The sequence below is a fragment of the Varroa jacobsoni genome, unplaced genomic scaffold, assembly GCF_002532875.2.
Source record: "Varroa jacobsoni isolate VJ856 unplaced genomic scaffold, vjacob_1.0 scaffold_1392, whole genome shotgun sequence".
Lineage (NCBI taxonomy): Eukaryota > Metazoa > Arthropoda > Arachnida > Mesostigmata > Varroidae > Varroa > Varroa jacobsoni.
Window position 1 is genome coordinate 50,458 of NW_019214294.1, and position 19,647 is coordinate 70,104.

General features: G+C 42.7%; 1 protein-coding gene and 2 long non-coding RNA genes across 4 annotated transcripts in view; 2 read left to right on the forward strand and 1 right to left on the reverse strand.

Annotated features, from left to right (window-relative positions):
* Positions 1–1,340, forward strand: part of LOC147752232 (uncharacterized) — a 3,842-nt gene extending 2,502 nt beyond the window's left edge. The window contains exon 2 of the long non-coding RNA XR_015314615.1: positions 1,189–1,340. This is a non-coding gene — a long non-coding RNA (uncharacterized LOC147752232). The remainder of the gene's footprint in view (positions 1–1,188) is intronic.
* 14-3-3epsilon (tyrosine 3-monooxygenase/tryptophan 5-monooxygenase activation protein epsilon) lies at positions 1,002–14,032 on the reverse strand. 2 transcript variants are annotated; one of them, XM_022849193.2, is made up of 6 exons: positions 13,129–14,032; positions 6,446–6,588; positions 6,105–6,240; positions 3,468–3,659; positions 2,720–2,902; positions 1,002–2,352 (listed from the first exon to the last, which is right to left on the reverse strand). In XM_022849193.2, the coding sequence occupies exons 1-6, from the start codon at positions 13,190–13,192 to the stop codon at positions 2,291–2,293; spliced, it is 780 nt and encodes a 259-aa protein (XP_022704928.1). In that variant the 5' UTR covers positions 13,193–14,032; the 3' UTR covers positions 1,002–2,290. The 2 variants fall into 2 exon arrangements, with proteins under 2 accessions (XP_022704928.1, XP_022704929.1); XM_022849194.2 differs by lacking the exon at positions 13,129–14,032 and adding an exon at positions 10,202–10,221.
* A 336-nt stretch (positions 14,033–14,368) lies between these two features.
* Positions 14,369–18,960, forward strand: LOC147752233 (uncharacterized). The gene is made up of 2 exons (XR_015314617.1): positions 14,369–17,173; positions 18,390–18,960. It is a non-coding gene; the product is annotated as an uncharacterized LOC147752233 (long non-coding RNA).
* Positions 18,961–19,647: the final 687 nt, after the last annotated feature.

Sequence of the window (19,647 nt, forward strand, 5' to 3'; positions counted from 1 at the left end):
TATATATAGATCGTGTGTGTATATATATATCGTCGTGAATGAGTCGTTAAGCGAAAAGACGGTTTTTTCTCAGCAATGGCAACGATAAAAATGGCAAAAATCAGTCTGCTCGTCATTGTGAATATAATATGAATATTAATAATAAATAAAAAAACAGGCAACACGAATAAAACCACGTAGTAAGAACAAACACAATGGCAAGCATGAATGCACACTTACGTTCAGTGTGTGTTCCGTGTGTTCTCTCAGCTGTCCGTCCTACACAGGTGAATTCATCAGATACAATATGTATATGTGTGTATATATATTGTTGTTCAAAACGATACCGGAATAACGTATCGCTCGTCCTTCGAATGTTCAATATTATTGGTTTATGATTCGTTATCCCAACAAATCGAATGTACCGAACAGCTGCACTGCAGTGTGCACAGAGAAATGCACGTACATCATAGGCGCCTATGTCTGTTGTACTGTTCCCATTTTTAATATGATAACTGCCGCCATCATCATTACTCAATAATTAATATCACTCGCATTTTAATCAAGTAATAGATATAGTAATAATTCGTATCTGATTCGAACTACGCATGCATAATTCCAATTCACCCGTCTGAACAGCACATTAGCACTTACTGACTTGACTGTGCAGAACCAATGCTAATTTTTAACCAGAATCGGTTTTCGACAACACTGGACGACACTGCTGTGAGCCTACTATATTCGTACTGCAGTTTCCGGTTACTTATGTTTTTATCGATACCCTCAGATCCATACCTTTTTACTATAATAGTTCTTTATCGAGAGAGGACGTTGTTGTTTGCAATACGACGTGGTCGTATGGTCACGTGTCGACAACGAAACACCATCAACATAAAGTAAATGCGCACCTATTCAGCCTGACACAATTCACGCTTAAAAGATCAGCGGCAGTATTCCACTGTACTAAATATATATAGATATGCATTCGCGTGGCATCATCAACATATCAATAGCTATGGTGATAAAGTTACTTGTCATTTTGCCTGTCTTTATTGTTAAATAATAACAATGATCATGAGAAGCATCGTAATATTGTCAATTGTAGGGTGCACTTGATTAATAATAATGATTATTCCTTCAGATCCTCATTATAATATCATTATTAGCATACTTTTATTATTATAGAATCCCTAAACGTTTTTGTTGTAGGTTCGGTGAAAAATCGGTGGTAGGTACGTGGAACATTTATGGCTGCTCATGGAGATGGTTGGCGGTTTTTGAGTGGAACAGTCGTCGGTCGCATATATTATAGAATATTCATCATGTATTGTATAAATGGTCATCAATAATTAATCAGAGTTTATCAAGTGTTGTCACTATCAAGTCAGTCAATAATACTAGTAACAGTAGTATTAGCAGAAGTAGGTAAGATTAGATTAGCTGTAGAAGTAGGCCACAAAATCACCATTATTAGGTAGTTAGTTGACGCATACGTCGTTCTTACACAGCGACTGTTATTTGCAGTGGCGATAGGCGCTCCAACTTTTAGTCTCAATTAAATAATGTCAATTCGGTGTAGTTCTTCAGAGATAAACCCAACGTGTTCCGAGCCTAGGTAGCGAAAGCCACACAGACCTTCATTAGTTGCTGATTCTGGAGAAGCTAGCTTTTCCGGGGGCGTTCTTGTTTACAAGAAACAATTATCGGCTTAAACCGTTCTTCCGTTGTCACTGTTGATCTTCTGGATGAGCGGTTCTATCGATGACCGAAGCAATATTTATGAGGTTTTGGCGACCTTGAATCGCGATATTGTAACATCCTCCCGATCTTGACATTATTTCTTATTTTCGCCTAGTTCTATACGACTCATCTTCCCGCTTCTAAGATTACATTTCCTTCATGAAGCTGTTGCGTTATACCGTTTGTTTTATGTTTGGTGTTGTTGATGCGGCTGCTCTTATTATGGTTGTGTCGTAAGCGAGCCCATCGTTTGTTCTGTTTTTTGCTTTTCCCTTTCTCTCTTTCTAGTATATTTTTTGCTTACATTTATATTTATATCTATATCATATATATAGACTTCTGTTGTTGCTCTTGGTGTAGTTATACTATCGCTTTCTTCATTATTCTTATATTCTTGTGTGTTACGTAGGTATATGGATATATATTGTTGCTTGTTGTTTCCAGTTTTGTTGTTGCCATTGCTTTAATTGTTGTTGTTGCTGTCGTCACTGTATATCTTCCTTTATCTTCATCATTTTGTGTCGTATGATTATTATAATGGATAGATACTGTCCCTCACAAAGTGCTTCAATTATGAAGCTTCCTCCTTTTTTTCTTCACTTGATTCGTCCTTTGTACCCTCTGCGCCTTCGCCTGCAAGACGGTCCAAAATATTTTTAGTTAGGCAGGCTCTGTAAAGCAGCTGCTCATCGATGTATTTGGTAAGGTATACATATATACTTCATCGATGTATTTGGGGAAGTGTATATATATGTATATATATATATATATATATAGTGAACAGAATGTTTCGTCTTGTAAACAGTGACGCTCTACGCAATAACTGTCAGCGAGCCACATTGGTAAAAATGTTATCATGCCATTATTCTCAGTGCTTGCATTGTTACGACTCGAATGACTCGTCGTCTTTCGCAAAGCTTAATTTGAAGCCGCTGTCATGGAACTCTACGATGTCCTTGATACAATCTTTTGTCCTTTTCGAGTGACGGGGACTACGTACCAGATTCATGCTGCATGTCAGACGTCCATAACGTAAGGTTGTCTCGCAGGAGCTGCATAATGAGCGTCGAGTCTTTGTACGATTCTTCAGATAGGGTGTCCAGCTCAGCGATGGCATCATCGAATGCGGCCTTGGCCAATCGGCAGGCACGGTCCGGCGAGTTCATGATCTCGTAATAAAATACTGGAAGGGAATGAGATTACGCGATTAGTGCTTAGTGAGCCAATCGCTTGTTTAAGGAATCACTGTTCGACTGGTAGTGAAGTATCACAATCAGTGCTCGTATTACTTTTGTGTGTTCCAGGCTTTGACAGTAAAAAGATGTTGCAGTGCACAGATATCGCCTTTGACAACTATGGAACACCTTTAAGGAATGAACACGAGTGAAAAACACCTTTTATTGAGGAAGAATGTATGGCTTTAAACGACAAACCTTCTCGATTATACAAATAACAGATACCACATCACGACGGTGGATGCATTTCTTTAAATAAAAAAAAAAGTCTTTTCTCTCCAAGTTGCATATGACGCGCGTTCTAAAATACTTCACAGCGCTTTGGTCAACAATAATATATTCGTAGACTGGCTCGAAAACAAATGATCTTTATAGATTACATTTTCCGGCATTCGTAGTAATATCTAGCGAAACTCCAGAACTCGAAACTTGTAAGATAGTTTGGTACGAAAGTCAGCCAAGAAAAAAGCATATTATTTAGTCCCAAAAATATTTGTGCAAATCTTTGCTCACCGGAAAAGTTCAGCGCAAGACCTAAACGAATCGGATGGGTTGGAGGTAGCTCTGATGTGGCAATATCTGAGGCTGACTTGTAAGCCGCCAATGAGCACTCTGCTGCGTCCTTTCGGTCGTTGCCCGTGGCAAATTCAGCCAAATAACGATGGTAATCACCCTTCATCTTATAATAGAAAACTTTACTTTCTCCTGAAATAAACACGATGTGCATAATGCTGCTCGTTAGTACAGTTCCGTATAGGCTGCTTCAAACTTTCAGAAGCAGCCAAATAAGAATAAACTTACTAAGGGTCACAACAACAAAGGCACCACCATGACTAGTTAACGGATTTCGGGTTCGTGGTCAGCCCTCAGTTAAATATAAAATGGATAGTACCTGCAGCAAACCTATTTAGACGGATGGCACTAGTTAGCAAAGATCATAAGTAGATTGTAGGCAGAATGGAGTTGTTTTTGCAGGCAACAGCCATCGACCAACCTTTTAGTTTTATTCAAGATAGTCGAAACTTTATTTACATGCGGTAAATAATTACAATAAAGCTTAGTCTGTAATTCCTCCTTATTTATCCGTAAGGTACGCAAATGCCGTCCTGTTAAATAAATTCCCATTATTTTAAACCAGAGTCGGTAAGTATAATACACCATATAGCCCCGCAAACCTTCAGACGTATTAGGTGTCAATTCGATTAATATTTTGAAAACTATATTTTAGATGTTCTTGCAAACGATCTAACAGGTACCTATCTGAGGGGCTACGCACACGCAAGAAAAGTACTCCTCCACAGCTACACACTTCCTATCATATTATAACAACAATTTCATTTCACAGAACAAACCACACTATAACAACATAATTGCTATAAATCTACTATTAGATTTGACTAAGTTGAGGGAGCGAACGATAGGGGGTGATCGCATGCCATGAACGGGGACAGAGACTAGCCAACCGATTATCTGAAATTCGTACTAAAAGCTATAGCAGAATTTCCCGCTTGTTACGTCGATACAAGAACAAGTCCACTCCTTGGGACGTTAAAGTTGCGGGAATCATTTAGATGCTTGGCATCGCGGCAGCTGGCTAACGAGCTTCATTATCATAGTGTCAAATCGAAAATAAAATCCTGGGCTATCGATACGTGTTTTTTGACTCGCGATTAAGGTAGTGCAGTATATCTCTGTAATTGACGATGTTATAGTTGAAAGTAAATCAGTCGTTGTTGCGGGCTCATTAATGTCTGACGTGCAGCAATGATTGCAGTTTTACTGAAGTTGATGTTACTTAGGCAGGGACGTGAAGCGTGCACTGCCATGGGGCTGTAGTGATGCTGCTGCAGGCGGAAAACATGTTAGATAAGTCATGAGTCGAAAGTGAGTGCACGTGGTGTATGTGGTTATGACGATGTCGTAAGCGATTGTTTAGGCGATCATTTTTTCAGCATCATTTACTCATCGCATGTTTATGGGTTAGAATGACACTGGGTTTGTTTGTCAGGGAAAAATTATGCCAAGCTATAAACCAAATTCTCCATTTTCACTGCCTTTAGGCCAAAGGATCCGTAGCTTAAGTATGTAAGCTCATTATTGCAATAAATCAGCATTATCACGGACGATTGTCATGATTACACAATAGTTTAAGCAAAAGCCACGAACCACACTTTGTCGTTAAGTGGGGCCACGCAAGCCTTGCGTTACCTCGGCAGGTTTGTAGCGACATTTCGAGGGCACTACAGTGTGGACTTAATAAGAGGCATTTCTGTTATTTCTGTTATTATCTCTGTTATTTAATTTTCCATCAAACATTTTTGGGTGTGAAATCTCTACAAACTCTATGGATAAACGTTATCTTGCTGTGACAATCGGTTTGGCAGGCACGTGTTTGGTTGCTCTATCAGGCCGTGAAACTAGATGATGAGCCATGATGCAAACGGTTCGCGCCTTGTACTACAACAATCTGCCGCACTAGAAGCTGGGTTGGGTCGAGCGGTTTGTTCTGGATGGTAGTGTTAAACCACCACTAGCTCGAAGCTGATAATATCTATTTAATTTGATGCTTAACTCTGAAGGAGCGCGGAAGGACCATAAACTAAGTAAATATGCATTTATTGCTTTAATCTGTTTAGCTTTTCATCAAAATTTATATATCAAATACGTAATTCTCACCGACATACATTCTCCAACGAATTCTCTGCCAGTTCGATTAATACTTCAAACAGGAGTCAATCTTTTAAATGATTGACCAGATATTTACCAGTCTGGTGAGAGCATAGTATGTATGGTAAGGTTTTTCTTTAACAGACATATACTGTAGCTTTGTAGCATTTCATTCCGCAGATTTTAGTTAATATCGTCAACATTAAGCTGACTAACAGTCAAAGCACCAATAATAACGTACAGATCGTAGATAATGTTTCTTGTAATACAAATATTGTGCTTTACGCATGATGATAAGCCAGATATGATGAATACGAAATATTTTTGTTTCGAAAAAAGTTTACCTACGTAATTCGGCCATCCATTCGGTTATTGGAATTATTATAGTGCTATTGGAATATTTGCAGCATGTTCTCCTGTTCTAAGAGATCATCATTGATATCCATAGCTACACATGAAAACTTAAGTTTTGTCTACACTCACCGGTAGAAGCTGTTGGAATAAGATGTTTATCAAGGACGGCCAGAATATCGTCACAGATGCCCCGCAGCTCCTGTTCAACCTGGACACGGTAGTCCTTGATCATGCCAAGACGTGTCTCGCCGCCTTTGTTTTCTTCCTGAAATATCACGTAATAATAATAGAAACATCCCACCGCAATGTATAAGGCAGGGTATACGATCTTTTTTTTTTTATATGATCACGTCCCGTAGAAAAAAATCATTGGTTGAATAAATTATGAGCACATACAATTTAAACATATTGGTAAAGAAAATGGCCTACTAATCAACGCAATCAAAATAAAGTCGTCATTGACTACTCACCTTTTGCTCGATTGAAGAAATGATTCTCCACGAGGCTCTGCGTGCTCCAATTACATTCTTGTATGCGACCGATAGGAGGTTGCGCTCCTCAACGGTAAGCTCGACGTCAAGTGAAGCCACCTGCTTCATGCACTCGACCATCTCTGCAAAAAAAAAAGAGTAATAATCATTTGTGTTTACCTCTTAGCCGGTACCGGTGAATTGCAAATAATTTAATTAAACACATTATAGCGTAAACACATCCATCAAGCAAACTTCAAGACTTAGGTCTACTTATGCATTTAAGAACAGCACTGGAACAATTATCACACAAATGGCTATCTACTCTTATTAATAACAATCTAATAAAGCTAATTATCAGTCGTCCCGCAGATACGTGTAAGCACGTCAGTGGAATACAATGACATCATAGCTATAATATACACAGAGCCCTTTCTCCGAATTGTACTAAACGCCAACAAACTCTTTAGTCACCATTAGCCTACAGATCTGCCAATACCGTTGGCTAATCTTTTCAGAAACACTATTGGAAGGCTCAAAGCATATGCCTACCTCCTGTCATTTTGTAACAAACTCATATAGTCATATACGGCTGCTTGTTATTAGAGTCGGCGCAAGAGAGCAAACGCTGTGGCGACTTGAGGAAAACTAGTGAAATTTACTAAATTCTTATACCACACCCATAAAAATGCGAAATTATTTAAGTCTGAATATCTCTAGATACTCGTTCCTGGAGATCTCTGCTTCTCTGCCTTTCAACGCAATCATGCCACGCACCGAATCCACACGTTCTATGGATCTGTGTGCAGTTTTAGCGTGCGGCGAAAATGCTTTGTCTACTTCATAATTATCGATACAGTAACAGACACCTCATTTGGTGATGCACTAAATGATTAACCAGCAACGCCAGCAGCAGTACATTTATATATGCAGCGCTCGGCACTTCCGTCATTGGAGTTGCTGCCGGGGATGCTTCTATAGGAAAGTGTTGCCACAATAGATATTATGGATTGGTGAACCTACGGAGGGCTCTTCGTCAAATGACACGTGTCTACCTTTCTACCGTTCGCACTGTTATGTCGAACAAAACACCCGTGCGAACAAGCATATAGACAGACAGACAGATAGACACGTAACCTTGTCTGCGTTTTTCTAGCCGCTGGCGCTCGTAATTTTTCACTATGCTCAGAACTGAATCGTTTGGGATATAGATAGTTGGGGTACATGTCATTCATGCAGAATTCGGTACCTTCATAAAGACATCGTTTTCTGAGCAGTCCCGAACAGTCAGAATGTCGTCATAAAGCACCTTTCTCATGATAATCACAGGACAATTTTTATTGAATCAAAAATAATATGAACGTTATGGCTCACTTTGAATCTGACCATACGTTCAATAAAATTGTATATAAAATAATAATAATAGTAACTGAACAACCAGCACTCTAATTAGAACATTAAACGGTAACAATATCAACATCTCCTTAGTTAATTGACATTGTTTACTCCCCATTGCTTGAGTCAGACACCCACTCATCCACAACGACCTGTCATTCTCACCTGAATTTTAACATCAGACAGTGATATAATTAGCAATACATCAAATCCCTTCCTCGTTTTCCCGGTAATGTTAAAAACGTCATGATCCGCGAATTTGAAACTGGAGCGCCAATGGCTGACCACGGTGGTAAGCTGGTGAAATTAACAGCCAGACTCGCCGCAGAGGTGGTGCAAGTTCAGAGAGCGGCTCACTGATGGCATTGGCACTGACGCCCTTGCGCTCGTTACGGATAACAGTAGAACTATATAATAATATAGATATTGCGTGCCAAGGATTGCATAGCACTGGAGCGTCGATCGGCGCCAGCGAAGATGGACTCCGTAGTGGACTACAATAATAACAATAGCAACACGAACTGCGACTGCGACTGAGATACCAATAGATATGGCCTAATAATCAGTGCAGCAGGCTGACAGAGAGCAACAGGGGACAACTGATTCCTGACGGAATGCTGGCCATCGGTGACAGTTACGGAGTGCTACAAAATCCAGCTGTATCTATGTAAATATCAGCTTCGGAGAATGCAAGTTAAGGCTGACGAAGCAGACTTCCGCGTTTTTATTTAAAAACGTGAAGGTCTGCTTCGTTAAACAGAATTGTATTCATGGCCTGAATCGTATGGGCATACCATAATCAAAAAAGAATGACGGGACAGTTTAGTTAAACGAAGAGAAATATTGCCAAGCAAAAAAGCTTGGCAAGTGTTCGGACGCCGACTGCTTCAAAGTTAAACCACAATGAAAAAACATTCGACAATAGAATAATCTCTCTCTGGCCAATAGTGATTCGAATATTCATCAAATGTTCTTTAAAAAAAATAACATAATTGGCCGATTATACGACTCTGATAATGTTTTTTAGTAATAAATTACATTTCAATTTTTTAGAATTTGTTACATTTATTCTGCCGGTCGTTGATGCGTTGTTTTTCGCATGACCGCGATAAAAAGACTTCTAGAAGTCTAGCTTCATGTTTTTTTGTCTTGCATTCGTTCCAAAATCCCACCCAATCTCGGCTCCTACGCAAAAAACTGCCCGATTATAGCTAACAGGTACTAAATAAACGTATTCATTAACTTGGTTTCTGTCTTCTTCTTTCCTGATTCTTCGTGACTATTTCATCGCTTAGCTTGCTTGTTTAACTGCTCAATAATGTAGCGGCTCATTTCAGCACCGATCACTGAGATTCACTTATTCTGGTCTATTAAAGTTGCGTACGTCTTTGATACCGCTGCGGCTAGTCTCCATTGAATCGATGAATGAACTCTCCCTTCTTTCACTCCCTTTCTTTCTGTCTTCCTGCAGCGATAACAATTGCTTCATTTCTCTGACTAATTAATTAACCCAAATCACGCCGTTCGTTCGTTTAACTGCGTGCTCTATATATATATATACGCCAGCCAAACTTTCTTACTAATGCTGCGACGCCCATTCATTCGCTTAATGCTATATAAGAAAATATTTCCTTACGAACGCTCTATGTCCACTGCGTACGAACAAAGAGGGATAACAACGACAGTGTACAGAAAGCCCCTTAGGCTGGTGCCGCTCTCTGCCGCTTATAGTCAAGCTCCTTCGCAGGCTAGCCATGAGGTGACCGCCTCAAACCGGCATCACCACGACGGGCACTGGCGCCTCGGCACTGCAAAGTTGGAGCGGCACTATCCTGTTTCCGCTGCTGCTAGCGTTGCCGGGACTCTTCAGACACAACAACGACAACAAAAACAACCGTGCTGCCAGTTGCTTAACTATTGCAGGCACAGCAGCAGCGTCAGTGGCAGCAACGCTTACAGCATTAGAAAGAGCCGTAGCGGAACAACTCCACCCCCACAAACGGCGGCTATTAAAGGGCTGATGCAGAGTAGAACGAAAAGGAAGCGAGCAACAAGAGCAGCGGGTGGCTGTGATGTTCATGGTGAGATGCAACTTGCCGGCAGCGACGGTGATAAGAGCTGCAGTGGTGACAGTAACAACAGCGCCGACCGGCGTATATATGTATCCTGCTAGAGCGGACCCATTACTGTTGGCGATACGGTTATACAACATAGAAACAAATGATGGACAAATAGTCAGCTGTTGGCATAAAAGTGCGGATACACGTATTGATGTAATGTAACTAAGGCGAACAATTGCTAATTTGTGACTCAGTCGTCACTAACTGCAGTATTCAACGCAACTATAAGGAGTCAGCTAACTTTATTGGTTTCGGTGATGCGAATACCATGCCATGCCATGTCACACTGTCGAAGTACAAGCAGTTCCTGAAATAGAAAACAGAAATTCAATAGCATAACGTGATAACAAGTCTGTAACAGAAGTACGGCACAACCTGTATCTTTGTGAAAGCGCTGTCAGTTCAGCAGGCCGACGGGACCAGCCACGACCTCAAATAAACTAAGGATGTTGTTTGCACAGAGGGTGCCCAACTGTTGAAGATGTCCTTATTGTATGGCGTGGACAAAAGCCAGGTTGAAAAAGAATGAGGTAAGGCGACTTGATCCCTGATCACCTTGGGAGACTTTTTGCAGCAATCTATGTTATAGCAATACGGATTTTGAAGTCGGTGCGAGTTCTCTTGCATGTTTTTATAAATTTATTGTAATTTGAAGAATTTAAAGCCTGGTCAGACAAAAAAAATTAGTAAGCATACCGGCACATTAATGCGGGCCCCTATACACAACGGGAGCTGACAACAAACACAACAAGACCTAAAAGTCCTTAACGGCGAAACTGCATCGAATCTTTAGCAATTCCTCGAATCAGCTAACAAAAGTGCTAGCGGTAATGTACGTATATCCAACAAAAAGCACGCAAGCGAGCAGGAAACAGGAAATCTTCAAACAACATCCGCATGATGTAAATAGACGGACGTCTTGTTTCCAAAATATCAAAAGAAACAACCGAAGCAAAAAAACTGCGCAAAATACGCGCCAACCAAAGCCATTCATTCAGCGGTACGCAATCGTTGAGAGCTACGAGGAGCAGAGCCGTCTGCTGGCATCAATTACCGTTGGCTAATATGGTTGCATAATGGATATCTTTTAAGTCCACGTTATGTATGTATACTCTCCTTCACTCCGTTTAACTACATCAGTGCATAGATGTTATTGCTGCTATGATTCCGGCGGCGCCTCCCATAACGACGACCTGCTGCAAGAACCATTTGCAAGTGATACCCTTGCTACTTTTAGCCACTATTTACTGGTATCCACTAGCTTTCCTCAGTAGACTACTCGTTTTTTGAGCCGGGCATGGATATCGGCAGAAGACACTGAAACGGAACCGCGCACGAGATCAGGGCCATAACAGCAGCGTAGTGGCATGGCGACCGGTGGATTGGGTACCGTGGCATAAATATGAGGCCAAAGGCAGCAGCAGAATTACGGCGACGCGTCGACAGCAATAGTTAGCACCGCTGCGGTAGCGGCAAAGACGACAAAATCGGCGATCATCGGACTGTGACGGCGACGGGGCAGCGGCAGATGCCGGCGATGCCCTCAGTGATGAATTATTAACCCTACATTAGTTATAGTAGCAATGGTAGTTCTAAAATATACACCTGCGCTGCCGCTCCTTCTGATTCTACCACAAACGAGGACAGCGAGGTCGGTAGCTGCCAAGCAACTGGCGATTACCACATTGCTTACCGGCACCTTGTTGCTGGTATTACAGAGAGGCGACAAATCGAATCGGCCAACTGTCACCCGAACCGAATGAAACCAAACGAACCAACGGCGCGCCAGCAGATATGAGAGTGTCGGCTGCTGAACGAGCAAGTACATCAACGGCTGCATAACGATTGCGTTAGCGGATAGTGGACGGGAAACAGTTGCTCACGCTTAAGAAAAACACGCTATGTTGCTGTTACAACTTCGTATTAAACACCGGCACTAGTAGATTCGCGTGAATTATGTATTGGTGATAATGGTAGTTATGAATAATCACAGCAAGTTGGCTAGTTAGGATTCTGCTTGTTGTGACAACCTCTGTCACGTTTCTGATGATCGGTTAAGGGTGAGGGGAGTGGAAGCTAACAGACACAACATCGATATCAAAAACATTTGTTAAAAGATAAAGAAGCAGTGATGGCAGAGGTAGAAAAAGGGTAACATTTCGCAATTTTCTTTGTAGTCCAACCATTATATGCATCCTGTCTCACCGTCTGCCATCCTCCCGTGCTGGTTTCTAGGTTTTGCCGAAGGCGCACAGTGACTACCGAAAATTCTCATTTAAACTTTGGTAATCGCGAACCACTCAATTTTTCTACGAATCTACATACACATTTCTAATCCCAATTCCATTTCCTCTCCGTCTGCCAAGTCTGTTCTATATGATCAGCCTTACGACTGAGCAGCCCTCCATTGCGGCAAGGCTTTCTGTTTGCCGCAGCGCTCAAAAAGGAGGGTAAATTCAAGCTAACATCTGCTCTGTTGGTCCAGCGACGTAACGAAGCAACCTGCAGGAGGACCTCGGTTAACTGACATCGACCTCACTCCATGCTGGGCTGTTACCAAAGCTGCCATTGATGCTGGCTGTTGTTGTTCACAACGACCGAATTGCTTTTTTCGCCGTCTAGTTTGTGCCACTGGCCGGTTACTGGTACCACCGGCTGCGTGTTGTAATGCTTATTTTTTATGTCCATTACGGAAAATGTTAGTTGAACTTCGAAGACGCGCACGAGGTCGACGTAACACGCTTACGGAGTCGCACCCATTCAGCCACTAAAGAGCCGGGAAGGTATCCGATGGAAAAGTGCACGCTGAGCTATGTAAATAGGGCATCTATAACTATTTTTATGATTAACTAGCTGTTTATCGATAATGGACACCTCTGATATAATAGATACTACATCCGATCACGGTCTAATCGCATAGTATTACAATTAACTACACATTCAACCTAACATAATTGCTCAATGTTATTCTGGAGCGTAACCTAGCTTGATCATAATTTAGTCAACATGACTATCATTTTTTCCATTATCACGTTTCTAATCGTTCTAGTTATACTAGGCTGAACGTATGATCAGAGAAATGTGAGCTAGCTTATGTCCCTGTTGTTATTTCTGTTTGGCTACCTATCCTAATGGGTGATACGGCTCCTTGTTGATACTTGTACTAACCGTCGTACCGCTCGGCCTGCTCGGCAAGCTTGGCCCTGTAGACGTTGTCCTCGCGTTCGGCCATCTCTTCACGTATATTTTGTGTATGTATTTACTGCTACTGGTCCTGCCTCTTTATCGATTTCGCTCACTGACGCTGTATAGTGCACACCGGCGTTTTGGGGTTGTCCGGCAACGGTGGTGACGGAAACAGCCGGTTAAGCAAACGATCACACAACGACGAAAACTGCGCTGGTCACCACGAACAATCAAATTTCTATTACAAGCGAATGCTGCCTAGTCGCAATTTGCCTGTATAGCACAACCGATGATTGGTGTTTACCAAACCGTTAACAGTACAAACGACAGGATTGCATTAGCTGCAATGCCTCCCGCTTATACCACACCATACGCTCTTTGTTACTGCCGCTGCTACAAATCACCACTACTACTACTACTACAACTGCAATTTCTGCTGTTGCTGCTGCTGTTTCTCAAGGGTTGCAAATTCCGCCGGGCAGGTGACGGTGACGGTGTTGACGACGACGACGGCGAATATGATGAAAATGCGAGAATGGAACTGGTGCGGCTGACTCGCCTCGCACGCCAACACGCTGCGTCAACCGCCGGGGCAGACTACTCACACGACGAGCGGCCAAATGGGCGAACGGACCAAGGCGATGCAAACCACAAACGGAATCGCACACCACCGTCAGCGTACCACGAACGGCGTAGTAACAGCGCAAAACTCGGATGCTTGCAAGCTCACAACAACGCCGCGAACTCCGTGCTGCTGCTGCTGCTGCCGTCGCCGCCTTCTCGACAATCAAATATCTTTAACCAACTTAACGAACCCACCACGATCGCCTGCATCGGCATCAGCAGCATCAGGATAGTACGCCACAGTCACCAACACCTAAGCTCGCCACTTACTGCCACTACTGCTGGGGCTAACTGCAGTCGCTAGCTTTTGCCGTGCCGCTGTCTATGTCAGGATTCGTGTATCTAGCAAGGCTGCCGACGACGCGCACTCCCAATTCACTCAGGCTAGCTGCTCGATCATCGCTAGCTGTCGCTGGCGACCGCCTTGTTTGCGGCAGGCCGCTGCTGTCGCTGCTGTTTCTAGCTGTTGGCGGGATCCGCCGCACCGTCGTTGTGCCTAGTCTTCGCTAATCTCTCGCTGGCCCAATTGCTAGTGGCTTGTCGTCGTCGCCTCTCGTTTCGTCGTCTGTTTGTCTCCTCGTTTCGCTCACAGTGGCACCAACATCAGTGGGGAGGACAGCGGCAGCCACACGAGGGACGCCGGCGTGTCGAGAGCAGACGGTGGCCGCAGCAGCGGCGCCAGCAGTAGCAGCAGCAGCAAGTAACGCAGACAACACTGTCGCCATTAACAGCAATCCCAAAGGCGATCTACACACGACCCAGTTCACAGACACGCGCACAAGCACGGGAGAAAGACGAGGCACGAAATAAGCGAAGAGACAGAGGACAGGCGGAGCGAGCGGCTCCGTCCGTGAACAGGGAAGCAACGACGAATCGGTGGCGCGAAGCATGTGTCGAACGGCATTTAGAGCTTATTCGAAAGAGAGATAAGAAAGTACACTTATTACAGTAATAAGTCCTCGTTACGTAGGTAGCTGTCGGCCAACACTGCAACAAGTAGCCGCCCGTACAGAATTCTTGCTCTTTGCCCCGGTGTTCTGATTTTGGCGCGAGTGAGGTGATTAAAAATCTCAAATGACCTGAATAAATAGTAAATGCAGGCTTTTGCTTGTCTTATTCCAACTTTTTTGTGTATAGCTTTGAGTCCCCCCATCTCGCTCTCTCTCCCCCTACTGAACCGTACTGCGAGTGCTTGCGTACGCAGCGATCACAATCGCAGCTTGCGCAGAATGCTGACTGGTTGGCATCCAAACATGTGCGAAAAGACGCTTGTTGAATCTCGTTGTTAGCCATTGTCGTTGCTCTCTAATGCCTGTTGTACAAATGGCTGTTTTCACGAATCAACGAAGTGAGCTTAGTATGGGCATAACAAATGGCAACAGCCAAGAACAAAGAATCTCCGCTTTTATTCTGCCGATATGCTAGTAACTGCGCTCGCCCGCGATAACCCATACGGACTGTTGCTGTTGCTTCTGTTGAGTGAAATGATCGTCGGTGGCAACAAGGGCGGCGGCAGCGGGGACGTCAGTGTCGACTGAACATTGGTGGTTACTGATGAACAGCACGACGCGCCATGGCAATGGTCACAATTCCGATGGCGATAGACAGTGGTTGTACCATGGATGTAATTCTGTAAACAATATTATAGTTAGAAGGTGTTGTTAACTGAAATACAACAGTCGTGTTACATCGGCTACCTGGTCCAATAGATGCTTGTTGCAGATCGATGCATATATAACACGATATAGCCACGTTTTGCGTGTGCTCTCATAGCTACGATGTTATTGGGTAATGCAATCTGCCAAGCGTACGGCGTACGGAGAGGCGAAAAGAGCCACGACGGCGATGATAATGACAGGAGGTTGATTTAGCTTGCACACAAAACACCAGCCGAATAATTATATATCTGCCGCAGAATGTTTTCAGTATTATGTTGCTTCGATTTTACCAACCTTCTTAGTCCTCCTACGTTTTGTCATATTTCCCAAATGGGACCTGCCTTCTCTTTCTGTGTCGATTCGCAAAAAAAGACCCACGCGTATATAACCCAATCAGTTCCTTAAGACATAACCCGATCCAATGTCCACTGCCCAATTAACCGCCTCTGTTGTTTTTTGCCTACTCTCCCTCTTGCATTCGCAACGACGTCGGTCGTCGCCGTTGGTCGATACCCACTCGAGCTGTGGCTATTTGCACCGGCCACAGCGTCATTTAGGGACTGCAACAGTGTAAAGGAGTTGCTCCTGGTTACGTCGGCTGGTTTGTTCGTCTGTACGGTGGCGGTGGCAGTAGCAGCAGCCATTGCCACTGCCTACGTTAACAAGTCATGTTGTGTTCTTGCTGTTATTAGCCAGAGCTAGACGCTTACTGTTGTATAAGCCCAATTGGTGGCTGTTGTTGCGGCCGTCGATTATGATCATGATCATGCTCGTGCGGATGCGGCCGCTGCTACCACCCGTGATGTGGCAGTATTCCCATCGTTGATGCGGGGGCGCCGTTTGCTGCCGTGCCTGCCTCGTTGCTCCGCCATTCTGCTCTCGTCGCTGATGGCCCTGCTGTGATCAGGAGCAGCCTCCCGGTCGTCGTCGTCGTCGTCTCCGATGCGTCAGTATTCAAGATGGCGCCAGTCCACGTTGCATACCATTTCGGCGCTGCCTTTGGTGACAATAATAAGGTTGTTGGTGCTGCCGCCGCCGCCGCCGCCACTGTTGTTGCAGGTTACATAAAACGGCGCTGTCTATTGACTAGCAAGCAATCATAGTAATGAATGACTCAGTGCTGCTAAATAAGTATAAGCTCGTTGGCGCCAGCTTTTCGGACTCGTCTCGTTGTTCGCTGTTGGCGAGTCGTCTGCTGCACCAAGGGCTGTCGCACCCGGAAACAAGATGATGCCGGGTTTGTATGGCGAAGCGCATCTGAATAGTGGTCGACTAAGGGTGTTTGTATCCATGGCGGGCTACTTGACTTCTCTGGTGAAGGGGGATTTTTGTACTCGTTGGAGCGTAACAGAACAAATTTGAGGAAAAATGGGAAATAAAAACACTTGAGATTTAATGCGGCTAGTGAGGAGGTGAACGCGACAGACGGACCGACTGGAACATATCTGGACTGGTGGAGTTACAGTAGTGTATTACGGGTGGCTGTCCCTGTAAGCCTTGGTCCTGCCATTAAATATACTAAAAACCAAGTTCTGAACTGAAGCTTAGAAGCAAGGGTCGAGGGTTTAGTGGTCGACATAATGCAGTCGCCCTCAATATATGAAAAGACAGAATTCGTGGGGTAACAGGCCTAAAAGCGAAGTTTAGGATTGATATGGCTTCGTGCTACAGCACGTCAATTCGTATGGAATAATGAGATAAAAATGAAGCTGATATTCATTCCAGCATTGTGTCTCATCGTTGAGGTAATTAAGATACTGAGTAATTTAGCGCTACTGTATTTAGTTATTAGGTGCATATGGGTAGAAGGCGGTCAATATTTCATTATCTGTAGGCATGAAAAGACATATACAAAACCGGTGAGCCTACTCATAAGTGTTTACGTCTGTGCCGCGAAAATCGGGGAGCACCTAGGAAACTGGTCAAAACTGCATATGCATTTTAGAAACGTGTAGTTGTTAATTTATTTTTTTTTTGCCGACTGGTAGATAATATAGCCTCGGTACATTTGTACAGATTCGCACCCTACGTCCACTACTATATATGTATACAACAATATGAATAATAATAACAACAACACAGGAATTATTTCAATCGAGTACGTCCTCACGCTTAGAGGAAACGCCAGAGTCCAAACGATCTCGCGTGTGCAACGAGTAATATAAACAGCTGCGTGATACTCGCACTAGCTTGAATATCCTGCAACGTAAGCATCAGGGACTGCTTTACCGCACTTGTTTCAAGCGATACCGCTATAGACTAGATATAGAAATATAATGGGTTTCATCTAGTGCCTCGCCCAAATTAGCACACAGGGTATTGCCATCATCTGTGCAAGCTTCTTATGCGGCCAAAATTATCACGATGGCGGATCGCGTGAAGTGTATATCCAATTATAACTCAGATCCCTAGTCGAATTACACGAACAATTAAAGCGGAATAGCATTTAAGGGTATATGCACTACGCAACAAACAACCTGCACGAATGTTATGATTATTATAGCGTAACGCAGTTTACCTAACGCAATGTTGTGAATATGCGCTTTTTTTGACCGGCTTTGTTTGTAGTCGTAACACGACACACCGTTTTTCGTCTTGGCGAAAATGATACGTGCCGAAAAGTTAGGCTTTTTTACGTGTCCCTAATTATGGGAGACGGAAGCGAATGTTAAATGAATCTATTCAAGATAGATGCAAAATAAAAATAAATCGTGTAACGAAGAGCATAACTTTCAATGTATACTGGATATATTAGATTAGTTTTCATGCACGATCTCGGTAAATGTTTGCATCGAGTTATTATAGGCAATAGTTTATCAACGATCTTTACCGTTTGAATTGTTTTCGATTTTTAAAATGTTGTATTGTTTTGTGGTATCTTATTAATTTTGGAATAGCTGTAATAAGTGGCTCCTTTTCGGACAGAGTCAATATTTTTAATTAATATTATTTCTTTTCCAGTTCATTGTATTTTACTTAGCAGGTAAGCATTTAGAAACACGGCAGTATCTCGAAAACAACTACTACATTCATGTATTGGACAGCCGCTCGTTGGGCTACAAAAATCCAACAAAAAGAAGATTTAAAGTACTCTATATGATATACTATGACTTGTAAAGATGAATTACCGTAAATTGATCTAACCATTTTGAAATGGTGATGAAAGCATGGTGAAAAGAGAATTGCAGATTGATTGATTCAGTCGAATGAGATTTTTTCCCGGCGCATTCATCGTAGTTGCGATAGAGAATCGTATTTATCGCCAAGTACATACAATCATAAGGAACGAAACTTCCCCACACATAGTTGTAACGTTCAGGACCGACAACTGGTAAATATTGGAGGAACGTGCGAATCAAGCTCAAAAGTTATTTCCGTTAGTTGTACACACGAAGAACTTGCGATTTTAATTGGTTTGCATGTGTAACCTTCGAACACTTTATCGACAGCTTGCTTACATGTAAATATTTCTTCTGCATAGATTGCAATAAGATAGATGTTCTTATCTCTGTTCTTGGCAAGCAATAAACAATGTGTTTTTATTTTTTCAGCTAAAACCACGTTTACAACAGTTATAGCACAAAAGCAATCATTACGAAGCATTTATCTGATCGGACGTAGGTGCTGTGTGTGTAGACTTGGCGGCTCGAACAATTCCAGTATATAGAGAGCAATATTTTTTGTAAAATTTTTGCTCCTGTTATTAATCATTGCTAGCATTTTCGCCAAAGATAACAAAATATAGATATTATATGTATCTCAATCCTTCTTATGCCAAAATACGTTGACCGGATATATTGGGATGAAAATCTATTTATCGCCCCAAACGACAGTAATATGTTTAGCGTTACTCACGCATACCCAGTTACCTAAACTTGCTTGAGTCGGGCGAAAAACTCGAAATATTAATTAAAAAATTTAGTAATAGAATACTCGTTTTTTGCTACGTAATTGATCGATCTTAACAGTAGAATAATAAAAGTCCACAGAAAACATCCATACAATAAAAAATACTTGCAAGATGCACTTCATAATGTTGGTGATTTACTCTCCTTCAAATGCCCGTCCTCGCTGGTGAGGAAACTGTCACGACCGTTGTTTTGCAATAGTTATATTCAAATTATATATTGGCAGCTGAAAATACAATATCCTTCTGCAGGTGAGTTTCGGCAAAGGTGCTTTTGAGCGCCATGATATATATATATATATATATATATCT